General features: G+C 47.8%; 1 protein-coding gene across 1 annotated transcript in view; it reads left to right on the top strand.

Moving 5' to 3' along the window:
* Positions 1-12,368, top strand: part of NECAB2 (N-terminal EF-hand calcium binding protein 2) — a gene marked incomplete at both ends in the record, with an annotated part of 75,017 nt that overhangs the window by 59,342 nt on the left and 3,307 nt on the right. Inside the window, one exon of the mRNA XM_082289968.1 lies at positions 10,909-11,045. Coding sequence (XP_082146094.1) covers positions 10,909-11,045 — 137 coding nt within the window. The remainder of the gene's footprint in view (positions 1-10,908; positions 11,046-12,368) is intronic.

Raw genomic sequence — 12,368 nt, forward strand, 5'->3', positions numbered from 1 at the left:
AAGAAGCATATTGAAGTTCATTTATAAATACCTAGAAAATCTGAGCTGATGTACCATATAAACATCCCTGCAGAGAGGTGCACCGCTCATTTGTTGTCTTACCAGGATGAGAGAAGTGTTCATAGAGGTTTAGTTCCTTTGAAATAATTTCCCTGTCTTTCCATACCACTTAATAGTGCAACTGGGCTGTATCAATGGTATTTATTGCCTCAGGACAATCAATCCCTTCTCCCACTTCCACCTTCAACCGCATTTGCATTGTTCTTTTGTGCCACGATGAATAAAAAGCATTTTTCCTCTTCACTGGTGAGCAGTAAGGTGGTATGCTGAGGACCAAGCCAGGGAGAAAGGAGTTTTAGGACTTCCCAATCCAACTACAGCCCTCCTGCAAGCAATCCAGATTGAAATCTCCCTTCCATTTATCTTTGAAGCTAAAGGAGAAACTCAAATTACTCCACATTAAAGAAGTGACAATGATAAGAAGTTTTAGAAGTTAGAATGGGAAATGGCAAATTTCTCTCCCCTCTTGCTGCTGAGTAAAGAGCCTTATTTCCTTGCTTAATCAAAATCCATCCCTTTTGATGTTTGTGAGGAAGGCAATATGGAAAGTGAAGGCACATATTTAAGATGTTGATGTCTTGCCATAATAAATTAAAGACAAAAGTTTTTGGCCAAGCACAGATCTGTCTGAAGTGTTAGTGATTTTTTAATCAACATTATGAAAGGGTGAAAAAAATCAGGACAACAGTAATAGTTCATTTTTTACAATTAAGTTTCTGTGTCTGTTCATGTCTCATTTATATTCATTATTAGCAATTTTCATGACCATCAGGTTTGCCAACTACGTATTTCAAATAAATGTTAACATGCCAATAGAGGTCTTAGTAATTCATTCCAGCTTGCTGTTCGTGATGCCTTCCACCACTGCTTTTTCATGTGATGTGAATATAAATGACTAACTCTTCCTAATATTTTGCAAGAGGAAGATGGTCTATTCCCTGCTTATAAATTAGGCATCTGAGCATTTGGGTATTACCTTGCATGAGACATCTGCAGCAGAAGTAGGGCGGTTGGTTATTCATAATCCCAGTCCACTCCTAAGAAGAACATTTTTCTCCCTCCTTGATTCAGCAAATTGTGGCAGGATTCATCTGCCTTAATTGCAACAGGTCAAGGTCATTTACCTAAACCTGAGCTGGTCACTTCCATCATGATTTTGTGGAGAGAAACAAGGAGATCTGGAGCACTGAAGGCACCTTCCTCCCGTGACACTGAAGGATCACAACACTTCATCTCAAATGCAGACATTTCCCAAGCCAGTCGAGGGAATGCTGCCCCAGCATCCTCCCATCCCCTCATTTTATCAGCCTGTGGGGTGCACTGCTCTTCCCTGCCTGGCAGATTTTTGGCAAGGGAGCAAGCAGAGCAAGACTCCATCACAGAGAGGAGCTGGCAAAGAAGTATTTAATGAAAAACACTGTTCCCCGCTGTGATTTTGTGAACAAAGTGGTACAAATCTCATCAATGAATTATTCAAAGGCAGGCACTTTTGTTCAGGTAAAGAAGCAGGGGAAAATAAAACCCAACAGAGAACAAGCTGTTGTGAGTGGTAGAGAAACTCGTCTCCAGTGTCCAAACAGGATACATTTGGTTTGGAAGGAACTTAAAGCTCATCAAGTTCCACCCCTTTGCCATGGGCAGGGACACCTTCCAGTAGACGAGTGGAGCTCAAAGCCCCACCCAGCCTGGCCTTGGACACCTTCAGGCATGGTGCAGTCTCCTTCCACCCCATGTCCTCCCTATGTGATGCTGTAACCAAGGGTCCCATGCTGATGGGGTAGCAGGATGTTTAAAAGATTTATACATTTAATATATGTTTTTATAAACACTGGAAGAGATGAAGGATGGCCAAAGCAGCAGGTTTTGGTAGAGTCAAGCATGGTTTTGTGCCCCCTGATGCTTGAGCCTCTTGCTGTCCCTACACCTTTTCTTGTGGCCAGACCCTGCAAAGGGCTGGGTGATGATGCTGAGCATTGTGACTTGTGAGCAAACTGTTTTGCTTCTGAGATGCTCCTGCTTCTCCATAATAAAATACACATTTCCTAAGCTGGAGAACACTATTGATCATTTAGGAGAGCTCCTATTTCCTCCCTTTCAAACAACGTATTGGGGCAAATGATAAATGAAGCCCAACCTTCTTCTGTGCTGTCTTTCTGAGAAGAAGTGCCAACTGATGAGAGGGCATGGAGAACCATGGTATTTAATTGCTGTTTATATTTCTCACCTTTAAAGACAACTTATTATTTCTTGCTCATAAAAAGAGAAAGCAGCAATTATCTCATGCTGGAAGAGCTCCTAAAGTATCAGCAGTAATTAGATTCGGTAGTGGAAGGTCTCACACAGCAAAACAAAATCTGTCATTGTAATTATTTTCCAATACAGTGATGTCCGTGCCGCGTTGAAATGACTGCCAGTGACAATAGGAAATGCAAAGTTAAATTGGAGAGAAAGGAAATGAACTTTCGGGTTCTAAATAAAGCTGACAGCAGGAGATGTTCTTATATAATTCTCTTTTACTGTGTATAGTGCAGTCAGCAAATATCAAAACCAACATGACTGGGAAGGACATGGTTTGTGTCCAGTGTTGGAGGGCATGCGTGGTATGGTGGGAGCTGGGAGAGCAAAGCCAGGTTGGTTGCTGTCCCTCCCCTTCCCCCTGACTCCCCTGCCTTAGGGGACAGTGTGGGACAATGCCCACCCAAAGCTTCCACCATCCCTGTCAGCCTCCAGGGTGATAGGGAAAGTGCCCGGGGGTGGCAGATGTGGTGGTTACCACTGCACATCCTCACCCAGCCCCAGCTGGAAATGTGACTTAGCTTGGTAAAAAAACAGTGTGGGTTTTGGAGCCTGAGAGGTCCAATTATCCTTGTTCCTGTCAGGTCCAGCTTCCACTGCCAGCTGCACTGGGATTGCTCCTGCTCCCATCTTCTGCCAATTAAGCATTTTGCAGGACTGACCATGCAAGCATCAGTAAGGCTGACCTTAACTGGTGAGGCAAACTTTAAAAGCAAGCTGCAAAGAAATCAAAAAAATGCTGAGTGATGAACATCTTCAAGGATGAAGCAGCTCAGATTTAAAGTCAAATCATTCCTTCCTGGGGATGCTCCTGTTGGGCAGCAGACAGGTCCAAGAAGCACTGGTGGCTGACCTCGGGGCATTCCCTGTCCCAGATGGAAGGTGGGTGCTTGGAAAGCAAAATTACCCAAAATTGGAGCTGAAATTGCAACCCTCCTGCACATGCCAGAATGAGACTGGCTTCAGGGAAGAGTAGGGTACAGCAGGAAGGATTTATGGAGCAAGCCTGAGCATCTGAGTGTGGCTCTGGACCAGCCTCTGCTTGGTGTTCAGCATCACCTTTGGTCCTGGAGAGAGAGCAAAGAGTTTTACTCCTCGCTTGCTCGCTGCCAGCTCCACTGCCAGTCTATCAGTTATCTCATTTAATGGACCTGGAGAGGAAATATGACCAAGTGGTGACACAACACACCCCCTGAGAGCCTTCTCCTTTCGGGGTGACAAACACCACGAGTCTTATGGGCTGGCACTGTACTCAAAGCAGCTGCAAATGTATTTTCCCCTGAGAATCATTATTTAGATGAGAGAATATGTAAATCATAAAGGGACAGCTGAGTGCACTGACCTTCAATACCAGCTGCTGCTGCTGCTCCATCAGCAGCAGTAGGGAGCTCAGAGGTGTCTACACACAGGTGAATAGGTTTGCATATTATTCGTGAGTTAAATTGTTCCTGCATCAATCCACCCTTCTTGTCTCTGCTTTGTGAGATGTAATTGCAGTGAGCAGGAGATGCTGAGTTCCTGGGGCTTGGTGGAGGTGCTGCAGCAGATGTACTCTCCCTGCTGCTGGTGCCAGGCTGGCCGTGGGTCTCCCCCAGTTTTCAGCCCCCAGCAGTAAACTGCAAACTGTGCTTGTTTGAGCAGCTCAGTTACAGCCCCAGAGCAAGAACCATCTGCCAGCAGTCTTGGATGCTAAAAATGGTGGATGGTATTTTTTGTTTCATAGCACAGCCAAGATCAGCAATTTAGAGTGCTCTTATTTGCATTCTTACCTGCCAAACTAAAGCTTGCCAAAAGTGATATTGCTCTTTTTTGCATGATGACACCTCGAGATAAAATAGTCAGTAGAACTAATACTCAAAAAGAACCTTTGCCTTCCATCCTCCAGCTAATCCTTTATCTCAGCCTTTCATTTAACCTGAGTAGGTTTTCTCCTGCTCTGCTGAATGAACGTGGTGCTCACACTGAGGGTGTCAGGTTCCTGGGGCAGGGCTGTGCCGTGTCGGGTGACAGACCCGTGGCAGGGTGGAACAGCAGCACAATGGTGGCTGTTCTGGGTTGTACCCAGCCCAAGCAATGTGAGCTGCTCATGGCTTCTCACAGATCTCATGTTCTGGCCTTGGCTCGTGGTGGTTACATGAACAGCAGCTGAAGACTTTTAGTTTGGGTTTGAAGTCTGGGGGGTACCACTCCAGTGCAGCACATCAGTTGTTCCATATTCCCTCCTGGGTGATTCATATTCTATCCCACGCCAGTGTCTCCTTTGGAGAAACACTGCTCTCTCTTCCTTGCTGCTGAACACGGGAACAGCTCGTCTCCTGGTGCTTTGTACCTGCCTGAACCCCAGGAGATCCTGCACAACTTGTCATGTTCCCCCTTGGAAGCATTTGGCTCTTCTTTAGGGGTCAGATTGTTTGCTCAAATGACCAGTTTGCCTTTTCTGGGGGGCTCAGAGCATCATCCATCCTCACGTTTGCAGTGTCTGCTCTGATGGGGAGAGAGTGGTTTTGGGGATTATCAACTGCTTTTCTTTTCATATTCTTGGATGGGTGATTTTATAACACGACAGCTCTGAAACACTCCTATGATGCAATTAAAGATGTAATCAAGGTGAATGGCTGTGTCTGAAAAAAGAAAAGCATGGTGATGGGTCAATGAATTGGTAAAGGTTGAGTCAACTCTCCATGTGTTTTGAATGACACATCTCCGAACAATTTTTGTATCAATTTTGATAGCAAAAAACAGATGTTGATTTCTGGAAAAGTTATGGAACTTTATAGTTGAAGAATAATCTGAAAGGAAAGGAGGTGCATTTGTTTAGCTTCCCAGAAAGCATTCCTGCAACTCTTCTCTGAAACTGACTTAAGAAAATATTGCACCACAAATTAAAACAAAATGTGCTGCTTCAGTTCTGCAAGAACTGAATTTTACCCAACTTTTCTGTTCAGACTCCAGACCAGAAAGCCGCTTCTCTGTGCAATGCCATCCGGAGAGATTTTCTTGCCAGCTTTGCAGGGCTGTGCATGATATCCAGCTGGGCTGCCAGACTGTGGGGAGCAGGGACTGGCAGGGAGATGAATCTTAAGGCCTCTCTTGGAACTTATTTTTAGAAGAAGATCCTCATTCACTGCTCTTCTTCTTGTCTGTTGCTGCAAAGTTCACGTCCCTCCATTCTCTCTGAAAAGGAAGAGTGTAGTATCTGGAGGTCCTGCTTGTGCTGTCCTGGCTCCAGCTCTCATGGACTTCCTGGAGGACATAGTTTTCCTCCTCTTGCCTTCCATTTTAGGTCTATGCTCCTGGGATTTAGGTAAATATGTATGGTGAATTTAGGTAAATTGTATGGTGAAGGGAAAAAATCCCCCAGGTGTCAGTGCTGTTGCGCTGCCAAATAATCTGAGAGCAGCTTTGAAGGAGCCACCAAAAGGAAGGGCAGGGAGCAAGTCAAAGCATAAGAGCTGGCACAGCCAGGCTGAGCCTTCAGCAGCTTGACCATCCCACACGGCTATATCTGCAGGGTCCTTTGAGTAGGTCCTGTTTGGAAAACAAAATCTGCACTTCCCTTGGAAAACTGAAATAAATATGTATTAAATTGCTGCGTTGTGGGTATTAATACATCTAATTAGGAACTTGTGTGAAGCAAAAGGCTATAGCCAGGGTGTTGAGAAGTAAGAGGCCACTCTTTCAAGCCTGTTCTTTGCCTGCTGGGTGAGTGGAAAGGGGGCAGAGGGGCCAGCTCTGGATCCATAGGTGACCTCAGGGATGTGCAGCACAGCACACGTGTGGGCCAGCAGATACCTGCCCTTCACATCCGTGTGGCTGCACAAGAAATGATGGGATCCCAATGCAGCAGGGAGGTTCTCTAACAGTGAGAATAGAGAAGTCCTGTGATAAATTGCTTGGGAAGGGTCCAGGAGGAGACCTTCAGGACCAGACATGGTAAGCGTGAGATGAGAAGGGTCCAACGCTGAGTTTTGCAAAAGGAGGATTTTATAGCAAAAAACTTTTAAAGTCCATATGATGCTGTTGTCAGTTTTGTAATCTGAACAGGTGTCTCATTTGGTTTTTTAGAGCTGTTTCAGGAAGGCTCAGGGTCTTTCATATGGTAATGCTTTCATTTATCAACTATTTAAATGCCTGTTCTCTTCAGGTTTCTCCTACTGATTATATGCCAAGCAATCAGGTTTGGGTCTCTGGTTTGGAAGGGATTTAAAAGTCGGGGGGAGGGAAAGGGGAAAGAGGCAGGTCTGTTATTCTAATTATAAGAAAATATCTCTTGGAAGCAAACAGGCAATTATGAGCAACGAATTTAAATCAGCCACTCAGAGATTACCATGCAACACATGCCTGGTTTTTAAAGGGCTGGGTGGGTGGAAGATAACCCCTCCATCATCCCAGGATGAGGCCTGATGGGTGTTTTATGGCATGGCAATAGGTTTGTTGTTGGGTTTTGTTTTTTTAACTGGAGGGAAACTGTGGGTGAAACAGAGTTGCCTTTGGTTTCCAACTGAAAAGCCTTCTCAGTTCGGTGGCATCACTCTGTGGGTGGGCTTGGACTGTGGTTATTAACAGTTGGAGAAGTCATCAGTGTCCCCAGGAGTGGTAATTGTCAGCCAATTTGGCCAGTCTCACTGAAAGCCAGCACTGGGAAGCCTTGTTGGTCAGGGTGTAACCCTGTGAGGCAGAGGGAAGATGTGGGGATGTCACAGTGGGTCTCTGAGTTTGTGGGTGGTGCAGAATAATCTATATTTTACATCCTGTAGTCTTAATGAGCTGAATAGTGACCTTTAAAAATGCCAGCAAAGAAGCTTTGAGATGTTCAACAACATCAAAACTCTTCTTCCCCAGTATTTGATACCCACAAGGACGTGGCCATGAGAGCCCATTTTTAGGCATCCATTTGCAATGTCTGGTGAGGGAAACTTGGTACTGGTTGGCAAATTCAAGCACTCAATAGCATCAAAATCCCAGCTATGCTTTGCACAGGTAACACATCCCAGGAGTGTTTTCATTAACCTGTGCCAGAATTTGGGCAATTTTGGGTGGGTGCATGTGGAAATGAAAAGCTGGAAGGACTGTGGTGGGGCTTTGAACAGACTGTGCCCCTATGTTAGCTGCCACTGTATGTGGGAAAGTGCCTTACAGACACATAAAAAGCCCATGATGTGAAGGAGGAAGGTGGATTTGGGGCCTGGACCTCAGCCAACTGACCAGAGACCCAACCCTGGGCAATATTTCCCCAATAAAGCAAGCTGTCCTTTTCCCATTCTTCTCTCATTTTTGAATGTCTCTGTCTCATGTCCTGGTTTGTCAAACCATTACGCTTTCTGAGGCTCTCCTGAGAGCCTTCAACACAGAAATCTCAAGGCCATTCTTTCAATGATGTTTTTACACTTGCTGCTCATTGCAAACACTCACAGCCACCTGTTTGCAGCAGCAAGTCAAGGCCAGGCAGCTCAGCAGAGAGCTTGCCTGGAAATGATGGATGGAAAAGAGCAGGCTTGGAGAGGTACAAGAGCTTCTGGCACAAAGCAGCTTCACTGAGCAGCAATTATTATTCTACTATCTCCATAAATATTTTAACTTCTCAAGCTAAGCAAGGAGGAAATAACTCTTCAGGGTGGAATTAATAAGACCAAACCTCATTAAATCTCACTAGGACAGTCTGACAAATGTTTTAATAAGACAATGGGAAGGATTCCTTTATAGCTGGTCTTTTAGTGGTTTGTTTCTGCAGCCCTGAAGAAGACATGTGCTAGAGGAGAGCCTGAGGGATTGATGAAAAAACCTCTAAGCAATATGTGTTTCTGACTCAGCTCCCAAGAGCCAATGTCACAGCTGGGCTGGCAAATGACCAGTTAGTTAAGTGGGAGAAAAAAATCACTGTTGTTTGATGTCTGAGCTATTTGACTTACCAGCCTGTCAAAAAGTATCAGATCTTCATAAACACCCCAGTTTTCTCTGCACTGGCTGGAGTAGCTTTGTACCTGACATCCATCCATCCATTGAATCTGTATGTAGGGAGTTAAGCTGATTTAAATGCATGTGGGAATCACCTGTTTGATTTTTTCCTGAAGCTGAACCAAGATTATAGGCTGTGGTTAGGTAATAAAACATCCAACATTTAACTACACATACTCTCACAGCTTTATATTTCAGCTGCCAGAGCCAGTCAGAATGATCGGACAGCAGCCGGCACAGCCTGTGCATTCATAAAAACCATTTTCCAAAAGGAGCAAGCTCCCTTGCTAGGGAGAGCAGTCAGCTGACCTGAATCATGGGAAGGGTTGTTTGGGATATTTTTTGGTGGCATTTGCAGGAGACAGGCTGTAGAGTCCTGGAGTGCAGCAGAGCAGTGGAGGTAAATAGCTACCTGTTTATTTGATGCTTGGATTGAAATGGAAAAGCTGTGGTGCACTGTTCAAAGCCCTGCAAGGGAGATGGAGTGTGGGATAAAGAGCACAGAACAGGTGTAAAATCAGCAGATGGGCTTGGAATATCCGTGGGAGCTGTGGTGTGTGGTTGGATGCTATGAGAGGGGGAGGAACACTCTGGTGAATTACTCTGTCTTTGCAGTGCATCACTGCTTGGAGCAGCACTGGGGGTCTCAGGGCATGGGTGCAGCCCCTTGCTCCAGCCCATGCTTCCATCCAGCCCCAGCTCACATCAGGGAAAATCATGTCCCAGAAGGTCCCAACTCTTAACTAAAGGCATAGTCCAACCAGCCAGTGGCATGCTTTCCTCTCTCTGACCTGGCTATCAGATAAAGATGCTGGTGGAGTGGGCTGGCTGGGCTGGGCTGGGCTGGGCTGGGCTGGAGAGCACCAGGGCTGTGGAGGGGAGCATGGTCCTGCTTGAACAAAGACTCATAAGGTGCCAGGGTCCACTTGTGCATTGCCAAATGCATCCCCTAAACTTGAGGAGCATCCCAGTGCTTGGTTCTCATGCAGATCTGCTGCAGCCTGTTCAGTGCCCTGAGACAGTCCTGTCTCCGTTTGCCCAGTGCCCTGGGACAGGCTGTGCTGAATGAGCAATGCAGCCCATGGATCCTTCCCTCCTTACATCTCCCTCCTTGCACCCAATGGTGTACAGAGAGCAGGTGCAGGAGATGATGGATAGGGCACCCTGCATGGCAGATGGCTTCAGCATCACCATCACCACGTTGTGCATCACCATCCATCAAGGATCACCATGTCGTGCATGTCCCCCAGAAATACTGTGACTGGGACAGGGAGAGGAGCAAGTTTTCTTGTGTTAGACAGAAGTCATTAACTGCTGCTAATTGGATGCTTAAGAAGCCATCAAGAAACTAGTGCTTCCATACCAAACCAGGGGTGAGAAATCAGCTCTGTGATCAGTTTCCCCAAAGGGTTTTTTCCATCAGCTCATTCTTCTTTTATGATTTAATATGGGAGATAAAGGTGGAGATAAAGGCCCTCTGGGTTCTTGCAGAGCTGCTCCAGTTGCCATGGAAATAACCCTTGTTAATAGCTTCATAAAATAGGAATAATTTGCTTTGGGGAGCTTGGGGTGCTCATTTTGTGCTGCTGTGTGCTCAGATAACCAGTGCTGCTGGGACCACTCTGGTCCCCTGAGCGTGGTCACTGCTGATGGAATGCAGGGAGCCAGGAGCATCCATCCCTGTCTCATGGCTCCAAAAATTCATGAGTCCCTCCCTGAGGAGTCCCATGCCAGGAGGTGTGAGCACACAGGGACAGATCGCCCAGCAGGGGTTTGCCTGGGCAATGTGCTGCCCCAGCAGGCACTGATGGGTTGGAAAAAGTGGTGCTGGCAAGCTTGGGCTTAGAGGAGCCTTTTTTTCACTGCAAATATTTTCAGCTCTGATGCTGAGTGGTTGGCTTCAGCCAGAGCTAGTGAGGTCAGTGGCCACTGGGCTGGCCTTGGTCTGGTTGGGCTGGTGTTGAACTGGTTGGAGTGGTGATGAATGAATGCTGGATTGGTTGGGTCAGTGTCGCACAGGCTGTGCCAGTGTCCATCTGCTTGTGTCAGTGTCCCACCTCTGCTGGTGACTGTCACGAGGTGTAGGAGCAGCACGGTGCCATGGGGAGGGCTCAGCAAGGCTGTGCTGGGAAAGGGGCCCTGGGCGCTTCATGCAGATCAGTTGCGCTATTAAAACATTTTTAGGTGTCCTCTGTCTTGAAAAAGTTTGGATTACCCTGGGAGCTTCTAACACTCAAACAGCACACTGAGCCCTGTTAATCATCCCAAACCCCTTTAACTTTAGTGCTGGCTTGGCAGTACTGCTGTGGACTAGGGCGCTGTATATAACACACTGAAGCTCTCCGAGTGGGGATGTCCAGAGCACAGGATGCACTTTTCATACCTGCACCCACTGGCTGCAAGGCAATCGCAAAGGAATTTAAGATCATGCTAAAGAGAGCGACTACGGGCTTTGGGTAACACCCCTTTACATTGCGGGGACATGGAGGGGACCAGCTTGTGTGTAGGATGCTGGGCAGATGCTGCACTGGCTGGGGACCCTGGTGGTGCTGCGTGGCCGGCGCTGGCACCCACCGCGCTCACTGTGTGCCTCTGCAGGTGTACGAGAGCGGCAGCAACGTGGACCAGTTCGTGACCCGCTTCCTGCTGAAGGAGACGGCGAACCAGACCCAGTCGCTGCTGAGCTCCGTGGAGAGTGCTGTGGATGCCATCGACGAGCAAACCAACCCCGCCAGGTGCGCGGCACTCCTGCCCTCCTCTGGTGCAGGAGGGTGGAGGGGGAGCAGGAGGGAGCTTTTGCAGTGTGAGGGAGACGCAGCGGACATTGCACAGGAGCAAAGGGGAGCTGGGCGAGTGGCTGCCTTTCTCTTTGCCTCCCTTCCCGGCTTCCTGAACTCTGGGGGCTTTCCTCCACCGCTCTCTCCTGCCCTGTCCCTTACTCTCCTGCAGTGCCCCGTAACACGAGCGGTGTGTGTGGGGATGCAAACCAGGGGCAGCACCCTGGCGCCGGGCTGGGCAGCGCTGGGGGCACGGGGCTGCCTCTCTGAGCAAACCCACCGCTCCCACCCAGGGCAAAGCACAGGCACCTGCAGAGGGGTGGCTGTGCCTGAGGTGTGCTGGGGACAGCCCACAGGGGCAGCTCCCCCTCCTGCCAGAGCACTCAGCGAGCGCGGTCATCCAGAGGAAGAAGGCGCTTTTGCACTGGGGACAGGCAACGCTGTCCTCTGGTCCCCTGGGGGGCCGTCCCCACCCCAGCAGCCCAGCACATGGCACTGAGCTTGGGCAATAGACGGGAGACGGTTTCAAGGTTTACCGAGTGCTGCCAGGGCTAAGCTAGAAGGAGTTCCCAGCAGCAGAGGTCAAACCTCAGCACAGCCCCCCTCGGTGTCAGTGTCACTCACCTCTCCAGAGTGCCACCGTCACCAGCTCTAACCAGGACAGGTTGCCACGGAAATTCTGTCAGACGCTCATGGAACGAACTTCTCTCCTGCCATTCCTTCAAACCAGGAGGCCTCGGGATGCTTGCACGGGAATGCTTTGGCTTCCCCAAGCCATGGGCGGGCAGAGGGGCACATGGAGAGTGAAAATTCCAGCTGCCTCCTAAGACAGCACTCTCTGGAACACAGTGAGACCTGGGCAGCTCTGGCACCATCGCACCAGCTTTTCTAGCAGGAATGCTGTGGGTTTCATCATCTCACATCTCTTTCTTCTCTTTGTTTTGTGGCAAACCTTATACAAAAAGAAGTAGGAGCTCCTGCGAAACAATAAAGAGGAAACAAACCCAACATCAGGCAGAGCAATTAGAGCCCATGAAAGACTTTGCTGGCTTTTATTTGCTGATGTGTGGGCACAGATCATAATGGGGAGTATTGTAGTTGTTTTCTCATGAAGATAACAGCTCTAAAGAAAAATAAATCCCACCAAAAAATTATCTCCTGCATCCGAGTGAAGACAAAGAGGAGGCCTAAAAAGCACCAAAACAAAGGGCTGTAGAACAAAGTGTGAAGGCAGAGGTCCAAGCTTGAGACACCTCATTAAATTGTGGTAAAAATAAAGCT

Source organism: Coloeus monedula, assembly GCF_965178545.1.
Source record: "Coloeus monedula genome assembly, chromosome: 13".
NCBI lineage: Eukaryota > Metazoa > Chordata > Aves > Passeriformes > Corvidae > Coloeus > Coloeus monedula.